We start from the raw sequence: 20544 nt of genomic DNA on the forward strand, positions 1-20544 counted from the left end.
CAATAGTTAATAGAAAGTGCTTTTTTAAAGAAAAACAAATGTGTGCATGTGTGTTTACATTCCTGAATTATATTAATGACCCAAACTCGTTCACCCCAACCTTTTGGTTCAGGTCAGCTGTTCATGTAATCTTGTGAAATGTGTTAGTAAACCTTGACAGATGTGAAAGAGTCAACGTGAAAAACAAAAGCCCTCGGCAATGTGGGGCAATGGTGTCAAAAGAAATAGTACAGCAAGAGAAATACAGGCATGTCTAAGATTTAGCAGACGGAGTGACAGACAACATGACAGCTGACCCAGAGTTTTTAAGAGTGTACTGTATAGTCAAAAGTTCTTGTATGGTATATCAGTCCTTATATATGGGTCAGGTAACTTAGCTTCATCCAGTTTGTTTAAATCATTTACTCTAATTGTGAATCAAATTAATAGAGATACTTGCCTTAAAAAAGCACCAAGAATAGATTAAAGAATGGTAGCTTATTTAAAATGAAGAGCATGAATCATTTCACAAATAATGCATGATGCACAGACACACACACACACACACACACACACACACACACACACACACACACACAAACACTTACAAACGTGTGTGTCTGTAAACTGTCAGTCATCACCAGTACAAAGAGACTCTGTTACAGAGGGACATCAGTGACTGACACTATACCCAAACATGTGACCTTTTTCTAACCTCTTAAATTCACACACATACACATCATCTATACTAGTATCATCCATGTTCCTATAACAGTCAACAAATCTGTTTTATTAAATATATAAATACACAGCCGCAGAAAAAATTAAGAGCCAATTTCAATAGTTCCTTTTAAATTTCTAGTTTTACTATTTAAAGGTATGTGTTTAAGTAAAATTCTATTTTTTGTTTCATTTTGTCAACTACTGACAACAGTTAAGCCAGATTCTTAATAAAAATTACGTTTTTATTTGCATTTATTTACTGAAAATTGAAATGGAGAAAACAAGTTCAAATTAATTTCTCAACAACAAAATACTAATGTTTTTACTTGTATTTTAGGAAATAAATGTTGTTGTTTTTTTTACTTTATTTTAGTCACACTTTATGTCACTCCCGAGGTTTGCATTTGTTGAAATTAAACAGACACTGGACTGAAATGGTTACAATATATCTAGAAATTATGATAAAAGTCAAAAATATATATACAATACTGGATAACACTTTATTTTACGGTGTCTTTGTTACACATGTTACATGTAATTGTTATAGTAATATTATGCAGTTAATTATGCATAATTACATGCAACTAGTCAAATAAAATAAAATTTGATTATTACTTGGTACTTAAATATATAATTACAATGTAACAGTGACACCTTAAAATAAAGTGTAACCCAAAACTGTATCCCATAAAAAAAAAATATATATATATATATATATATATTAATACAGCTAATTACCACAATATTGACATTCTAACCAATACATTTTAGCGCAGACTGACTATTTCAGTTTTAGGACTTTAATTAACTTAATGCATTTTATTTTTACAAGATTTTTGTGTCATGTAAATTTTTGGTTAAAAGTAATGAGTGACACAATATGCACTTCATATATTTCAGTGTGTTTACTATTCGGTGACAGTGTGCAATGTAAATACATTTTCTAATAAATTGTAATGAAAGTTATTCACCTGCTGAGTTATCAATATAATGAGATATGCAATGTGAATGCATTGCAATATACGACAATACACTGCAGCATGAAGTTAAAACAACTTGGTTTTGCAAGTGAATTCAACATACTGTTAACCTGTGATGAGTTAACATAACTTATAAAAACAAGTAAAAATTTGTTTAACTTCATTTTTTTAGTTAAAGTATGTTGATTTGATAAAAATGCTGCATTTTTTTTACAGTGTATGGCAAAATATTGTGATATGTTGTAGCACAACCCACATATGTGTAATATGTATCATATCATGAGGCCCTTGCTAATACACCGCACTAATAGACAGTGCATGGCGCAGAATGTATTGTAACGTATATATATTTTATCGTGGCCAGTGTATCGTGATATGTATTGTTTCGTGAGGCCCCTGCTAATGCACAGCCATATTAAACAGCTTTTTTCTGGCATTTATTGCCTTTTATGTGAATTTTAGTAATTTGTATAAATTCTTAAAACTTCTAGAATTCTTTTACATGATACTTTTGTTCTCATGTTGGAGGTTGTGGTAACCTATTAAGCTTTGGAGCAGAATTTATTTACTGTATGATCATATGTACCTAATGACCTTAAAGACCTAGCTATGGTCTCTCTCTCTCTCTCTCTCTCTCTCTCTCTCTCTATCTCTCTCTCTCTCAGCTGTTTAAAGGCAGAGTGATGGTCAGGCATGACTTTTTCTATAGCCTCTCTGATTTCACTGACCGGGCTGTCCATAGTGCAGTTCATCTGAGGATCCAGTTTCAAATGCATTTCCTACCATACACAGCTGAAAGTTTTTCATCCCTATGGAAAAAACAAAAACAGAAGTAAAAAGAAAGAGGTTCATGTTACCATTAATTGTTACCATTAATACCACAATTGGCCAGACTGAACTGGATTCTCAATTGCACACAGAATTGAATTATATTTCTATATTTCTGTTTTTTCATTATTTTCAAAAAAGACATTAAGACTAACTTTTCGATTATTGCTGAGCAACGACTAAATACAAAGAATGAAAATGTATAATTTATGCTTTTGGCAGATGCTTTTATCCAAAGTGACTTGAAGTGCATTGACGCATTTTATCCATATCAGTATGTGCGTTTCCTGTGAATTCAATCCATGATATTTGCATTCTGTAACACAATGCTCTACAAATGACCCACAGGAGCTCTTACATACTGTAATCTAAAATTAAGGCAAATTATTTATTTATTTTATTCATTTCAATAATTTGCAATCTCAAAAGAAAAAAATCAAAGCTATTAAAAAACTTTACAAAACACCATAAAGGGCAAAAGAGCATTAAACTTTAGGGTTTTGTATTGTGTAAATAAAATTAGCGTTGCATCACTATTATCATGTAAACGTCTCTTGTTTTCAGTTAAAGCTGCTATAGATCAGTGAATCACAACTTTTTTTGACTTCCACAGCAATATTTTAAGGCCTCTCCCCATGCAAATAGATGTCAGACAGAAGACAACATTCAGTATGCGAATATTACAATGGCACCATCACTTTGAATGCTGATTAACTTCATATTTAACATTGTATTGAATATTTAATTACTAAAGAAGAACAACATAAATAAATAAATATCTTATGTCAATGTTTGCTTTGAATGTGCTGTAATATAACCGATTTTTTATGTATAATTCTAGGTTCGGCTTTTAAGGTTTGGCTAAGAATCAACTATAAAATGAATGGAGCACAGTGTTACTCAATAGCTCTTGGTTTGATTTAAAAAAAACAAGTCATTTTAAGCCAGTGAATCATCATAACACAGTAAGACTGTGAGTATCTTTAAAGACGTTTACGGTTTGCATGTTTCTACACGTTTTTTGCCATGTGACCTCGCCCTTGCGCTGCACCAGTACAGACGTTTACAGGAAGGGGCGATCGGGGTTAGTTTGGGTGAATGCAATTTGACTCCTTCACCCCAAACGCACGACTCACCCCGTATCACCCACCTCATATAAACACTTCTCTCTTTCATTTCAGATCCTCGCCTCATTCTTTCCCTTCCACCCTGCTGCTTCTCCCGCACATGCTCAGTAGCACCCGCAGGCCCAGTCACACCTTTATGAATTGTTCTCACCCCACGCACCCTTATGCATGCACAGACCCGCTTACAACACACATCAACATCCACACTTTGCTTTCAATACCTACACCTAATGTGTTTAGGTGCGGTGGGTTTATTAAATCAACTTTTACCTGTAGCTGATACATTATGTCTCTCATTTAATGGGAGATCATAAAAGCATGCAAAAAATAAAATGCCTTTTAAGGGCTCAGTCACACCAAAAGCGTTTATGGCAGTTGCAGGCGCCTTTTTTGAATGATATTCTATGGGCAGGGCGCGTTTGCGCGCTGTTTATGCGCGCCGAGCGCCTTGCGGTTTTCTGCCGCCTGCAGCGCACGCGTTTTTGAAGGAGCGCTGAGAGCGGAGGAGCGCCTGACGTCATTCGCGTCTTCCATTGTCCAATCGAATGAGGGGAGAGGCGGGCCTTACGTTGTGGCGAGGGAAGTTTACAGTTGCTTTGAAGAACCGGACTCCACTCGCTCACTCCTGCGTGTTTGTGCTCCTCTTATCCTCAATCAAGGTCAGAGCAAGCGCCCTCTTTTTAAAGTTTCTGCTAATATGACAGTTAACAGCAAAAGAGCGTTCACGCTTCAATTTTGATTGACAAGACAGCTGACTCGGTGGTTGCTTAGCAATATTAAAAGCCGCGCTGCACTGCTCTTTTTTAAAAAAGGCAGTGCGTCGCGCCTTGCGTTTGCAAGCGTTTAAGGCGCTTTTGGTGTGACTGAGCCCTAAAGTACAGTGAACGTTAGCATGCTGCACTACTATTGAAAATGCTTGACATGCCACGTTAATTTCCCAGTTACAACATCTGAACAATTTTTGTATAATATCAGGGCCTTAAATTCCTTAAATGACTAAGTACTGTACACATATTAAAAGCAATTTTGAGAGTAAACAAGCTATATTAGTTATGAGCCACTTGTATCGCACATGGATGTCTAGAGATGCCGATTATAAATGTGATGGGTACTACAGTATAAGATATAATTTTTATTTTTATTTTTGCACAAATCAATGTCTCCTTATAAAGGCCAGCGTTCTTAATGCCTTTAACAGATGGTAGAAACTTAAGCTCACAGTATGCCAACTGAAAGCTTTTGATTGGCCAGCACACAAACGTATGTGTGTGTGTGTGTGTGTGTGTGTGTGTGTTTATTTTTTACATGTTGCATAGACAGGATAGCAAACTTAGTTCACAGTTCTAGAATGATCTGCAGCTTTCACACTTTTATGTTTGGATACTCGCCTTTCTATATAACCAATTATTATATCATAAAATGACAAAAATAATAGTCTCAAAGCAGCAATCTATAACTTTTTTTTTGTTACAAATAAACAAAAAATAATAATTTTGATGATATACAACAGTAAGCTTATCATTTCAGCTTAATCTCATATTGCGTTCTGTAACTATTTGTATAATTGTTTTTATCACCTTAGAAAGAGCAGTTTTTTAATCTAAAACATGTTTGTCCTATGGCGGCTACCGTAGTTTTTCTATGCTTTTAAAAGGGAGGGGTGAGCTGTGGACTGAGCCATTGGTTGCAATTCACAATCCTACTACTAGATGGAGCAAAAAAAATTATACAGTGGACTTTTAAAAGTGTGAAGGTACAAATACGTATCAGCAAATATTTGTTTTACTTCATTAAACAATTTCAAGTTGTTTACAAGTTATGTCAACTATATACTTAGTCAAAAACTAATAATAGTAGGTTTTATTGACTTGCATAACCAATTTTATTAGCATTGCAACATTTTTTACAATATGTAAAGTAGCCTACAATGTAATGTTTTGAACAGAGATGGCGATAAAGAGGCCACCAGCTTTATATATGATCAATGCACTTTAATTTTAATAACATACATTTTCACTAAACTGGTGTTGTTGAGGTGTGATTGTTTACATTTTGTATCATTGCAGGTCAGCGTTCTTACCTGTGTTCAGTAATAATGAAGCCATAAACCATTTAAATGAGATGTTTTGTGACGTAGTACGAAGTTGTCTGGGCACTCCATTTTAGACATTAATGTCATCAATGAACAATTATTTTAAAAAAAGAGCAAAAATAATATTTTCCATTATATGAACTCTTGAAATTGTTACGTAAACCATTGTGTAACTTAAGGTTTGAAACTTTGCAAAGAATGTTTGGATTGTTGTCCACTTGTGTTTCTGACGTGGTTTTAGTGAAATCCAGACCTAAAAAGGACATGCGAGGGAAAAATTCTTGGTTTATTTGTGTTTGAAAACCTCAGTGTTTCGTAATTCACTTTGTATTTGAAACCCATTTGACGTTTCAATGCATGCTGACTTGTGACATCATCGCACTGACCGAGATGAATCGATTGCACCTGTCGAGAAATGATAGTGAAAGAAATCTTTGAGAGGGCTCAAATCAATTGCGTATGTGTGTGTGCTGTATTGCGGGGAACCTGACCCTCTGCTATGTTCCCTGCATGACCTGACCCCTCTCTCACAATGTTTATCTAACATATTTAACCCTCCAAACACACACATACAATATACCATGAACCTGTCCTTATGTGATATACATGTGCTGACAGCCGAGGTTGGAGGGAAGCATTAAAAAACTTTACAGCTTGTTACATAAATATTAATTAGGAGGCGTGGCATTTGCAAAGTACGCCTACCTGATTTACTGGCAGGCAGGTGTTGGGCAATAAACATGAGCTGGAGATATCCATTTTGTTCATTTGGCAGAGACTTCTGCTTGGGTTGACATTTTACTCATCCAGCTGTGTTTATTTTATTCCGAGAAAATTAGAATACAGTATTTGTTCCTTCAAGTTAATAGTGCTTGCACTCTTCTGTTGAATGCATTTTAATCACTGTAGCCACCGAATTGCTGTGCTGTTGGTTACTATGCATTTCTTCTCGACTGCAGCTGTAAAATGATGCAGAATACGTGAGCTCTACTGCACGCGCTCAGTTGCAGTCAATTAATTCTGCTTTACATGTTTGCAACTTGTTGATGATTAATGATTTTGTCACGGTGATTTTGTTAACTGTTATTCAGTTAAATTCAGAATCATTACCGCAGTACTTTTCATAATGCATATTATTACAGAGATACTGTATAAAGAGAAACAAAAGCAATGGCATTATTGCAAATTTTACATTAACCATATTCACAATAGCCATATTAAGTGTGAATATAATTGACTATAGGCTTATAAACAGACCTTTATAATCATAATGCTATTATTAAAGAAGTATGTTTAATATCAAATTTCTATAAGATGTTGTTGTCAGTGTGTAAGCTTTATAAATAAATGAACTCTATTTCTGTCTTCTTTTTCCACCTTAAGAAAATCTAATTGTATGACCTCACTTTAAAAAGCAACACTTCAAAATAAAATATTAACAGTATTTAGAATAGATTATTATGAGATGGCACAAATAATATATAGTTTTTATTAAAAAAAATAAAATGTGAAAAGTTGGATCAACTTAAAAAATTACTAACACCTAAAAAATAAAAAAATTGTTGGAAAAAAAATATTTGTTGAAATTAAGTAATTTTTTAAGTGGATCCAACTTTTTACAATGTATTACATTATATACGTGGATAAAAAATGAGCTGTTAAGGTCTTTTCTTAAGGCAGAGGGTTGTATATGTTATTCATTCCACGCGGTGTTACTTTTGCTGCTCGTATTTATTTGAATTTACAAAGCTTATCAACAAAACTTTAATTGAAATGAATAAACAAATTATATGAAACGAAATTCGATCTAAAGAAGCAAACAAAACTTATGAACTGGTCAAAAAATATCTCACTCCTGACATATTTCCCTTCAATCCACTTCAACATCCTATATATGATGTTTGCAATTAATTTCTGTCTTTCATAATAAACAAATTAAGCCAAAATATAAATAATATTATAACAATATTAAAAAATAATAATTATTAAAAATAAATATAAAACAAATACATTTTCTTAAATGGACACAATATTAGCATGTGGCAAAATCTGATGGAATGCATAAAGTGGAACCATTTATGTTAAAAGTTGTACATGGTCCCTTTTTAAATAAACAAATAAAATACAATTATTAAAAAAAATACAATATTTCTGAAAGCGGTAAATAAAGGTTTTGAGGTCTATTTATCCAAAAACAAAGTTCTGTCTATAAGCTAGTTACTGTGAGAATTAAACTTCCAGAGAAATGAACAGAAATGATTTATGGAGGGTGGGCTGCTTTGGGGAACAGCAGACAGACAGACAGACAGACATGACAGGCGTCAGATTAAGATTGGACTGCTTTACTAAGGACGGTGTCCTGATATGATCTCTCCATCATAGTCCAAATAAAGACACTCATGGTTTCAGTGTGTGTGGACAGGGGTTACACAGGGTTACTGTAGATCCATAAATGCATCAGAGGAGTTTCTCCTGCTCGTGCGTGCTTTCAGTGATCAATATGGTGACAGTCTGTCAGTCCAGATTCAACATGAGCTGAAAATAGCTGTAGGGTTTGGTCAGATGCATTAGAGCAAAGGGCTTTCCTATACGCTCAATGCTATTAGCTGGACTGGAAACCTGATGCTAAATTTGTCACATCTAATGCACCAAACACAAATGCAAATATAATGATTGTTTTCAAACAGATTTCCCGTACACTCCAACCATTTGACCAAACAGCCAGAGTCTCACCATAAACAAACTTCATCGGGTGAGCCAATGTCACGGTGTGGGGCTGGTTGAGATATTTCAATAATGAGCAATGTTTGTAGTGTCACTTGTTACACTTTTTGGGGAAATTCACCTTCAAGGGTTTTTTATTATTATTCTCACATTATAACATATATAGAGCATGCTATTTATTGTATAGTAAAATAATCAGATTCATATGACACCCGGGTATAAATTTCCATGTTGGTGTACCAGGCTGGTTTATTATGCTTAGTGTTGACGTGATACTGGTGGAACACAACATATTCTGGTGATCAGTAATCTTCTGGACATGATAGTCATGTTTTCGTTCTCTCTCTCTCTCTTTGTCTTTTAGGGACGTTGTTCCAGAGAGAACTGTAAGTACTTGCACCCTCCTCCTCACCTGAAGACACAGCTGGAGATAAATGGTCGTAATAATCTGATCCAGCAGAAGAACATGGCAATGCTCGCTCAGCAGATGCAGCTAGCCAATGCCATCATGCCTGGAAGTCAGCTTCAGCCAATGGTGAGGCTTCATTTGTGTTAAAACTCAAAACAATACTTAAAACAAAAATATATAATATATAAGCACATTCTTTTGTATGTATTTGAACAATTATTCAAATCTATATGTACAAATATCTATGTATGTAGGTTGGCTAAGTTAACAAAATCTTTTATATTACTCCCACAGTATAGCTTATCAAATTATAACTTATCAAATCTGTGATATAATAAAATATATCATGCAAAAAAAATATGCTACTTGGTACTGTACCATTTAGAAAAAACTCTATACAACCATGGTGTATATAAAGGAACTACGGCTTAACCATCTAAAAAGATCATTGAATCATTGTACAATACAAATATCACAAGCGACAACCATTTATAGTATTCAAGTTGAATTCATTGTACATGTTTGTGCTTGTTTTATAGCCTATGTTTTCGGTCACGCCAAGCCTCGCAACCAACGCCAGCGCAGCTGCTGCTGCAGCCGCTGCGGCTGCATTTAATCCGTACCTGGGTCCGATGTCACCTGGCTTGATGCCTGCAGAGATTCTACCCAGCGGACCCATGTTGATGGCGGGCAGCCCCGGGGTCGCATCCGTGCCCTCTGGCTCCAACGCCGCGTCTGCCGCTCAGAAACTCCTCCGAACAGACCGCCTGGAGGTATGAAGTCATCACAGGGTGATGATGTCATTGCACGACACCAGTAACAGTGTTATTTGGCCCATGTAGAGCTTATAGGACTTTTTAAAATGTGTACCCAGATAGCAAGCAACCATTGAAACAATGATTCAAATTGATGATCGGTCAAGTGTTAATCCCTTTAAATCAATATCACGTTTGCATGCTCCATTAATACTGAAAAAATATGATAATTTCATCAAACGTTCATTATGGTGATACGTGTTTGCTTTAGTTGCCCCCTAACTCTTGTGTTAAGTTTTCTTTGGCCGTTGAAGCATGTTTTAAGATACATCTTCAAAAAAACTTAGATCTAATCTAACCAAGTAATTTAATTGTAGATTTACCTAAATAATATTTATTGTGTGTGTGTATGCAGTGTTGATGATGTGTAAAAAATGAGTGATATTACAGTGCTAGTTGGAAGCAGTGTCAGGTCTGTTATTTTCTCACATGAATTAGTTTGATGATTGTCACTATTGTTGAGGTTTTTAGGATTGAGTGATGGTGTCTAGGTTTGTCAGTATTTTTTCAGTTTACCTTGTTACAAACCAGAACAATTATAACAGTCACAAAAGAATCAACATGTACGCAGCTTAATTTAATATCATCTTGATGTCTAAAAAGCAACCAATTTCAACTTTGAAACACATATTTTTCCAGTGCACATCTGTTTCTACATAAACACATACAAATAATGAGAAAAGAAAGATTTAACTTTGTGAATGTCAAGGGCTTAACTAAAGCAAACACTAATCACCATAATGTGTGTTTATTGAAATTTCAATATTTTTTCAATATTAATGGAGGGTGCAAGTCTGGTGTTGATTCGGTGGGATTAACATTGACAGAAATCGACGGTTTCTAGCATTGTTTCAGTGGTTGCTTGCTATCTGGGTAGTTTGTAACGCACTGTATGTAAATGTATATTATGGACACATGCTAAATATATACATTGCGGGTCAAACGTTTTTAAACACATTCTCATTCTTTTTTCCTTTTTTTTAAACTATGGAATAGCATTAATGTAGTTATGAAAATTATGTTGTGACTTGAAGCATTCAAAATAATTTAAAACTATCTTCAGTGTAGTGACCATTTTGACATGGCCTTACTCCAACAATATTTAAGATATCAAGGTTATATTTTATGTTGAAAACAGTAAATCACAATCAAATGAAATATCTTGGGTCATTTGTGACTTGGGTCATAACAATTCAATATACTTGCAGAGTTAAGAGCTGTAGGGGGTTGTTGTCTCCCCCTGCTGACCACTTTCTAAAACAACATCTCCCATTATTGAAAGCACTGTATATAGAAGACAATATCAAAATATTTGGAATACTGGTGTACTGATTAATACACACAATGCAGTATGTAATGCTAAGATTTTTTTTAATTGTAGTGTTGAGATTAAAATTGATACATTTGGCAGAAACTTTTATTACTTAAGTGTGTTTTCTAGGAATCTTACCCATTTCCTTACTGCTTACACAATGCTTTACCAGTCAACATGCTTAACATGTCACATTTGTGTGTGTTTACAGGTGTGTCGTGAATACCAGCGTGGTAACTGCTCTCGCGGGGAGACGGACTGCAGGTTTGCCCACCCTGCTGACAGCACAATGATCGATCCCGGTGATAACACGGTGACCGTCTGTATGGATTACATAAAGGGTCGCTGCTCCAGAGACAAGTGCAAATACTTTCATCCTCCGGCACACCTGCAGGCCAAAATCAAAGCCACCCAGCATCAGGTGAACCAGGCCACGGCCGCTGCGGCAATGGTGAGTGCGTTCAATGCATATTCATTTATAAATATGAATTGACATAGACATTTAGTAGGCCTATACATACAGTAGGACAATTTGAAGATCAATTTATGTACTAACTTTATCAACCATTTTTTCATGCTATATGAACATTATTGTATGTACAATTATAATAACGTTTATATATCTGTACATTCAAATACATGTTTCATGTTTAAAACTATGACGCAAATATATTAACACGTGTTAAAGTTGTACGTTTGCAATCCAGCGCAATGCTGATAGAGACAGTAAATGTTGACGTAATAATGTATATGATGAATGAAAGCCTTTAATGTTACCAGACTTTTCTAAAAACAGAATGGACTGTATTCTGCATGCTTTAGTCCTGATATCCCCCTTGTATACTGCATTCCAATGATTTGTTTTTATTTGTTTTGTTTTTTTCTCACCTACCCGAAATGCACTGCTGCCCCCATGATGCACCTCTGCTTGCTGTTTATGTTAATGCGCTTGAACCCCATTGGCCCATTGCCATCATGTGCTCGCTGCCTGCTAATTAAGACTCAGTCGGCTGTCAAATCACTGAAGCGACCCCTCGAAGCCACCTTTGACCTGGTACTATGACCTTTCACCTTTTTGCTTGGCATGTTGCTTTATTGTAGTGTCTTAACAACGAGATAATTTGCAAGCATAGTCCTGTGTTATCTGTTTGATTTAATCGCTCTGTGTCGTCGCGTTATCATATTGTGTGATCGGCTGACTGTGGCGACCGTATATTCGAGCGAACGAAACCACGCGTCTCGGATATACGAGTTCGCCACAATCAGATCATCATGCGCTTAAAGACAGGACCAGACATTCTTAACTCTAGCCGTACGGCTTCTGTGTGTCTATAATGCATTTGTGTTTAGTGTCTTAATAGGGTGCATGTTTAGTATGTCTATGTAGTGCATGTTACTAGGGGGGTGGGGGGGCAGCGAATGCTTAATACTAGAGCTTCACCACCAAACAAACAACCAACCAACCAACCAACAGAGAAGTACTACTGTAGTGTCTCTCACACTTATCATGGAGTGAGCAGTGCAGTTTATTATTTTGATTTTCTCTTTTTTAACAAGTCAACGCTTTCGGTTTATTTCAAAAGTTGTACTGTAGTTGTCCGACGCTTGCATCGACTTATAGCATTGTGAATGTTGTAAAGTTAACAAATCCTATCCTGATATGCAAACTAACTTATCATGCATTTTTTTTAAGTGTAGCGAGGAAACTGGCTTTTGCTCGTGCCGTAGACGTGTGTTAGCTGCCGCTTGCTTGCTTGTTTGTCAGAATCGAGCCCCTGTGATGTTTTTGCTCTCTGATGATAATTCTGTCTTTTTCTTCTGTCCTGTTTTACTCTCTTCCACACGTTCCCACCCCATTTCTCCACCCTTCCCTCCTGTTATATCGGAGCAGGGAATTCCTCATAGCGTCATGCCGCCTTTACCAAAGCGACCTGCGCTTGAGAAAGCCAACGGCGCCACTAGCATGTTCAGTACTGGCATGCTTCAGTACCAACAAGCTCTGGCCAACATGCAGTTTCAGCAGCAGGCTGCCTTTTTCCCATCAGGTAGGGACTCTCATCGCTCCTGACCATCACTTGATCTCAACTTTCACCTGTCCTAATCGTCAAGGCTGCATTAAAAGATGCGACGGGGTTCCCAAGGTCATGCAAAAGCTGAAAATATAAGGGAATTTGAATGTTCTGCTATCCTTGCCTGGATTCATGAAACACGAGCAAAACGACTTTAAAGGCAGATGTTTACAATAAAATATCCCCCAAAAATTTGGGCTTGCACATGTTAATGGGGTTATGTCCAAACTATCCTCGGTTTCCGCTTTTGCTGCCATAAAAACATAGGTGTGTTTTACTTCATGTGCCGCTGCGCAGACCAATCGGACTATGAGATCATAGTATCGCTAGAGCAGTACTATCGAGACACTCTTGCAAATTACACCGATCAATCTGCACAGCGACACATGTGGGGGTGATATTGTAGCATCTTGCATGCTATCAAACACACTTTATTGGCTTACGTTGTAACATAATGGTTGCAAAACTTTAAATTGTGCCTTTAAAGGGACACTCTACTTTTTTTAAATATGCTCATTTTCCAGCTCCTCTAGAGTTTAACATTTGATTTGTACCGTTTTGGAATCCATTCAGCCGATTTCTGGGTCTGGCGCTACCACTTTTAGCATAGCTTAGCACAATCCATTGAATCTGATTAGACCATTAGCATCACGCTAAAAAAATAACCAAAGAGTTTTGATATTTTTCCTATTTAAAACTTGACTCTTCTGTAGTTACATCGTGTACTAAGACCGACAGAAAATTAAAAGTTGTGATTATCTAGGCAGATATGGCTAGGAACTATACTTTCATTCTGGCATAATAACCCAGGACTTTTGCTGCTGTAACATGGCTGCAGCAGGTGTAGTGATATTACACACTGCCCAAAAATAGTCCGCTGCCATTGAAAGTTACTAAGGCGACTATTTTCGGCTGCTGCGTAATATGATTGCGCCTCCTGCAGCCATGTTACACCAGCAAATCATCTCTGTAGAGCAGTTTGTCCGTTTAGGGCTACTGTAGAAACATGTCGGCGACTTCCATGTAAGTTGATCGGCTCATTATAAGGTAATAAAACAATACAGTTCATTTTGTAAGGTCCACTGATAATAAAGTTATGTATATTATATTGCAGTTCTGTCAAGAGATCCTTCTAAAAGTTACACATTACACCTTTAATAAATATTCAATAACAAAAAGGATTTATGATAAGGTGACCAGATTTTTTAAATGAAAACCCGGGGACATTTCCTAGATCAATGGTCAAAATATCATTAAAATATAATTTGTTGTTATTCTTTGAAAGTTTTCTTCTTTTTATTGTTGTGGGTTCAATGCAAAAAAATACTGACTGACTTACTTACTTTTTACTTAATGGTATTTTTGTCTTGTTTTTAGTACAAATATCTAAAAATTATTAAATCAAGATGCATTTTCTTGATAAGCAAAATCCCCTAACAGAAAATCTAGCTTTAATACAAAAATAATAAATTGAAGTGAATTTGTGCTTAAAACGTAAAAAATCTGCCAATGGTAAGACATTTTTTCTTGAATTAAATGTTGGCAGATTGTTTTGCTTGTTTTAAGCACAAATTTGATATTTTTGGTCTAAAAACTAGACTTATTTTCTTAGGTCATTTGTCTCATCAAGAAAATGCATCCTGATTTAAGATTTTTTTATATATATATATTTGTACTGAAAACAAGAGAAAAATACTAAGAAAGTCATTTGTTGCAGTGTTTCTAATTTAACATGAGTAGTTAGTACCTTAACCCCCAATAACTTTGACTGTTTTCATATCTTATGATAACTTGGCGGGTTTCTTGTAGTAAATTCTTCTTCGCTAAAGCAGTGACGCGCAATCAAGTAGTCTTTGTAGCTCGCGGCCCCCTCTGCTGGTGAAAATAAGCATTACATGAATGCTCCGGTCTGGTTACATGTTGATTGGGGTTTTCAGTGTATTTGCTGGTTGTTTTGGACGTGCTGTAAAACGGGGACATTTCCAGGGACAGAACACCAAAAAACGGGACTATCCCCGGAAAACGGGGACGTCTGGTCACCTTAATTTATGAACGATTTAGACAGAAATTTGTTCTGCTCCTGTTTCATGAAAGACAACTGTAAATAAATCATTTGTAGGATTGTAAATACACATTTAAAGTCACCATGATATTGTCATTAAATACTTGACTTGACTTATTGTGCGCTTCTTAATTTTTGTGCTTTCTTTATTATTTCTTCTAAAAAAAAATATTCATGTGCCCAATCAAACAAATAAAAAATATTAACCTTCTCGAAATTACCACTTACTGTCACAAGGAATAGCGCAAGGTTGGGACTACCAGAGACTTTTTATCTAGACGAAATCAAGTCCCACCCTACATTTTTTCTTATTCCTGAAGCCGCTTCACTCGGATGCATGTCACGATACTAAAAAAAGACAATTAGTACTTACATTTCATGGTGACTTTAAATGTGAACATTTCTATAGTGGATAAGAGTTATTTTGGATACTGTAAGGTGTGGGAACCCTGCCTAGATGTTTGTGTGCACTGATATGTCCGTTTTCCTGTATCATCTCATCATTGTATCACATTGCACTGCTACATAGTATATAACACATAGTATAAAGTCGATTTCTGATTACCCTGAAATGCCCCAGTCATACTAACAGCCACGATCACATGAACACAAGTTTCTGTTAGCACACACACACAAGTACACACACACGCACACATTCTCCTGTTGCTTCTACAGTTCACAGTTTTATCTAATAATAGACGTCATGCTGTGTCACTGTACTGATTATTGTCTTCATTTACCTATGATTACCTCACTCTAACCAACCTTGTGATGGGCTGTTGTGATTCTTCTCCCCTTCCAATCCACTTCCTGTTGCAATGCATGATGGGCAGGCTCAATATTGTGCATGACCCCTGCAGCGAGCATGGGTAGGTTTCTAGACTTCCTCCTCTTAGTTGTTCTCACGCTTTGAAAATCCACACAGTACACAACCTTGCACAAATAACCTGAGCGCTCGAAATAAAGCTTTAATGTGTTCGATTTGATTATGTTTTGGTTAAAGTCAACATGAAATGGCCATTTCACTTTCATAATAAGACAAAGATGGAAAGGAAAAAATGGAAATTATCCAATGGGTATTGAGTGGATTCAGTAATAGGGGGTTAAGATTGAAATTAAGATGAATTGGAGGCAGAGCATGTTATTACATTTTGATTAGGGCTGCATGGCGATTAATCGCGACTGATCGTTTGCAGAATAAAAGTTTTTGTTTGCATCATACATATGTGTGTGTATAATAATTATTAGTGCTGGTCAAAGATTAATCGCGATTAATCGCATACAAAATAAAAGTTTATTTTTTCATAATATATGTGTGCTGTGTGTAATTGTTGTACATACATTTAAAAAGTTTGTATGTAAAAGTTTCTTAAACAAATACATGAATGTGTGTGTATTTATATATACATAATAATTACACACAGCAAACACTTGTATATTATGTTACAAATTACTTTTATTTTGTATGCGATTAATCTTTGCCTAGCACTAAAAATACACACACATACAAGTATAATTTTAAGAAAACATATATTTATATTTTAAGTATAATATAATATAAATGATATACAAATGTAAATATTTTTTTAAATATACAGTATACATGCATGTGTGTGTATTTATATATACATAATAATTATTATACACAGTACACACACATATATATGATGTAAACAAAACTTTTGTTCTGCCAACGATTGGTTGCGATTAATCGTCATGCATCCCGAATTTTGATAAAATATACATTTTTTCTCTTTAAAATAGCATGCGCTGTATTATGAAAGCACTCTGGATTTCATATTGACTTTAAAGATGCAAAAACTTCTGTTTCCTTTCCATTATGTGGGTTTCGATGGCTTGTAACTCCTCACGCTCCTAACGCTGTACTTTGTAGATGGAATTTTTTATCTGGTTCCACACAAAGTAACAGAAAATATGAATAAAGGTAAAACATGTTGATGTAGTACTGTACAGTTTGTGAAACCTGAACGTTTACGAGATGCCTTTTCTTCTTCTAGCTCATATGACGTAGTTGCTTCACTTGTGTTTTTTTTAGAAAGACCTTTCACTTTTTGTTTGCCGTTATCACCTTTGATGCTCACTTTTCTTTTCATACCGCTCTGTGTGTTCACTCACTCACTCATCATACTGTATGCATCTATTGGCCACACTCCCTGTACGTGTGCTTATACCATTTTCCCTCTGAAAGTTCCCATGATGCACGGCGCTTCCCCGGCCGCTGTGTCTGCAGCGTCCACATCTGCCACAAGTGTTCCCTTCGCATCTGCATCAGCCAATCAGGTTTGCTCTTTTTTGGCTTCTCTCTCTCTCTCTCTTACAATATTACACACAAACAGTCTCTCTCTCTCTCTCTCTCTCTCTCTCTCTCTCTCTCTCTCTCTCTCTCTCTCTCTCTCTCTCTCTCTGTGAGTGCTGGGGGTTGCTTTGTGATCTCTCCCCCTTGTTGGCCTACACAGGTTTTTAATAAAGCTTTTCTGGTACTTCAAACAACAAATGCATGCTATAATGAATAATTTATTCAGACATTTTCGGACTCAAAACAGAAGTAAATGAAAATCCGTATGAGTTGTTTGAAGTATCTACTGTAACGCACATATATTTGACGCACATATATTATAGAAATTAAACTACAGTACCACATTTTTAAGAGAAATTAAACTAAAACAATACCAAACAATATCAAATGAACATAACTTCTTCGATCCATTAAAAGTGATACTTCTTGTTATATTTGATAGTTGTAAATAGTATTTTAATACTGTTTTATTTTTTTCACCTTTTGTATTTTGAGGACTCTTCTCTATCAAAGCTGACTACCAACGAATACATGCAGTTGGTATGTATGAGGTAGTTTTCTTAGTTGTGTTGCAGATACGCTATTGTCGTCTGGTCTTAAGAAATAATATTTGCATTGATTCACGCTTGATTTTCTTTGTTTATGTTCTTTTTTGCTTTTTTTTACAAATCATATACTGTATCAAATTACTTGTTGCACTTAAATTGTTAAGTTTATAAAAATAAAATATATATAATTTATGGGCCATTTCACTGAATCTTGTCTAAAATAATCTAATAGCAAAAATATATATATTTTTGAATCTAAGGTAACTATTTTGAATGGTTTTGGTAACAGGACTGAATGTAACAGGACTGAGTTTTTAGCATAGATTTAGCAAATACATAAAATATAGCTGCATTAAATATGTGCTATGAAGACACTGAGCAAATTCTAGTGATTTACCAATATATTTCATTTTAAAATAAACCAAAAACATAAAAAATAATATAGGTAACAGGACTGAAAATTGAGATTGAAATTTACAGTCATAGCATCAATATCATAAAATATACAGAAAAGAAAATAAGAAAAGTAATTTTTGACCTTCACATGACCTTCAGAAGATCCAGATGATGTCAACGTGTTGGGTAAGAGGACCGTGTGAAATCCTGGGGATGTGACTAAAATTAGGATTTTATCTAAAATATTATTACTTTTTCAATGGTATAAAATATTTAATATGGGATATGGACCCACACAAAATAAAAAAAAAATAATAAAGATCTCTGAATAATTGAGTGCTTATATTTAAAGGTAAAGTATAGAGAGAGCAGGGACTGATAATAAAATGTATATTAGAGTTAGTTTTCTTCCATTTTTATACATATAATGTACTGGCGGCAGAAATGGTACAGATTGGGTGGAATGGCCGTTAGTTGTCAAAATGTTGAAATTAATTGTAATTTATAGTTGATTAAACTTAAACATGTAAGTGCAACAAGGAATCATTACGGTGTAGGCTTTTGTTGATGGGTTATCAGCTTCAATAATGCTCACATACATGCTTATTATATTTCTCAGTAATCCATACAGCAACATTAAAGAGACTCTGCTATTATTCATTTTTTACAAGACATTACAGACTAAATTTAGTGCTCTGAAAAACTTTGAATATTTGAAAATAAATGATTCAAAAGGTGAAGGTCAACAAGTTGGAAATCTGGAATGTGCATGGGAAATGATCGACTTCTCCCTGTTTTGGATTTATACTTATACGCAGTTATTTCTCCTAATGGCTTTTTTATTTGTGTTTGTGTTGTTTGACTCACTCTCTTCTTGTGACTTTAACAAATGTCACATTGAATCTTGTTTCATGCATTTGTTTTTCTTATTCATCTTTAGATTCCAATAATATCTGCAGAGCATCTGACTAGTCACAAGTACTTGACGCAGATGTAATCCCAATCCAACAGTGAGTTCATCTCAGTTTTCTCTTCTCAGCGCTCGGCTTTGTATTGCTTGCCTGTAAATTTACAGTACCGTACTTTCCGGACTATAAACCGGACCGGAGTATAAGCCGCATCATTCAAAAATGCGTCATTAAGACGAAATAACATATATAAGTCACAGTGGACTATACGTCACGTTTTTTTAGAAAATTATTTCACAAAATCCAAGCCGAAGAACAGACATTTAATCTGGAAAGGCAAGTTATTCAATTAAACAATAGCAGACAGAACAGCAGGCTGAATAGATGTCTGTACGTTAAAGTAATATCAGTTTTTTAAAGATAAGCCATAGCATACAAAACTTCCCTGGAAGGTTAAATATTATAAGTTAACGAGTATTTGACGCCTCAGCATTTTTGTCAGTAAGGTTTCTAAGTGGGCTATTGAAACAAAGTTTCCACCAGATATGGCCATCGGGCCAAGTATTGGATTCGTGGAAAGAGGTCAGAGCATTTGGGTATACAGGTTGAGTCGTAATAAATAAAGTGAAATGACACAGGGAATAAGTATTAAACACACTTTATTTAATACTTTGTAGAAAAGCCGTTGTTAGTGATTACAGGTTCTAGACGCCTCTTGTATGGAGAGACCAGTCATCTGCATTGCTCAGGAGTGATTCTGGCCCAATTTTCCACAAAAATGGCCTTTAAATCTCGAAGGTTCCTTGGGCCTCTTTTATGAACTTTGATCTTCAGTTTTCTCCATAGATTTTCTATGGGATTTAGGTCAGGTGATTGACTGGGCCATTCAAGCAACTTGATTTTCTTTCTTTGAAACAACTTCATTGTTTCTCTTTTCATTTTCAGCTTTCTGAATGTCCCGGTACATTTCTCCATTCATCCTGCCTTCAATAATATGAAGTCTGCCTGTACCCCTTGCTGAAAAGCAGCCCCAAGCAATGATGCTTCCACCCCAAAACTTAACTGTTGGTATGGTGTTCTTGGGGTGGTGGGCAGTGCCATTTCTTCTCCAAACATCTTGTCTAGAATGACTGCCAAAAAGTTCAATTTTGCTTTCATCTGACCATACTATAGTCTCCCAATAATCCACAGGCTTCTCCAAATGCTCTTTTGCAAACTTTAACCGAGCCTCCACATGCTTTTTGTTCAGCAATGA

At 35.5% G+C, this 20544-nt stretch overlaps 1 protein-coding gene across 25 annotated transcripts in view; it reads left to right on the top strand.

Moving 5' to 3' along the window:
* mbnl1 (muscleblind-like splicing regulator 1) overlaps nt 1–20544 on the top strand; it is a 94912-nt gene that overhangs the window by 69323 nt on the left and 5045 nt on the right. For 9 of the 25 annotated variants that reach the window (XM_055203509.2, XM_055203510.2, XM_055203506.2 and 6 more), the window contains 10 exons: nt 8818–8988; nt 9402–9635; nt 11201–11440; nt 11990–12043; nt 12881–13034; nt 15954–15989; nt 17015–17065; nt 17330–17420; nt 17923–17977; nt 19322–19391. In XM_055203509.2, the coding sequence (XP_055059484.1) occupies nt 8818–8988; nt 9402–9635; nt 11201–11440; nt 11990–12043; nt 12881–13034; nt 15954–15989; nt 17015–17065; nt 17330–17420; nt 17923–17977; nt 19322–19378 (1143 nt within the window). In that variant the 3' untranslated portion in view covers nt 19379–19391. Of the gene's footprint in view, nt 1–8817; nt 8989–9401; nt 9636–11200; nt 11441–11989; nt 12044–12880; nt 13035–15953; nt 15990–17014; nt 17066–17329; nt 17422–17922; nt 17978–19321; nt 19392–20544 lie in introns of all 25 variants that reach the window. The other 16 variants (XM_055203511.2, XM_055203514.2, XM_055203515.2 and 13 more) reach the window with 16 other exon arrangements.

This window comes from Misgurnus anguillicaudatus, chromosome 2 (assembly GCF_027580225.2).
Source record: "Misgurnus anguillicaudatus chromosome 2, ASM2758022v2, whole genome shotgun sequence".
Lineage (NCBI taxonomy): Eukaryota > Metazoa > Chordata > Actinopteri > Cypriniformes > Cobitidae > Misgurnus > Misgurnus anguillicaudatus.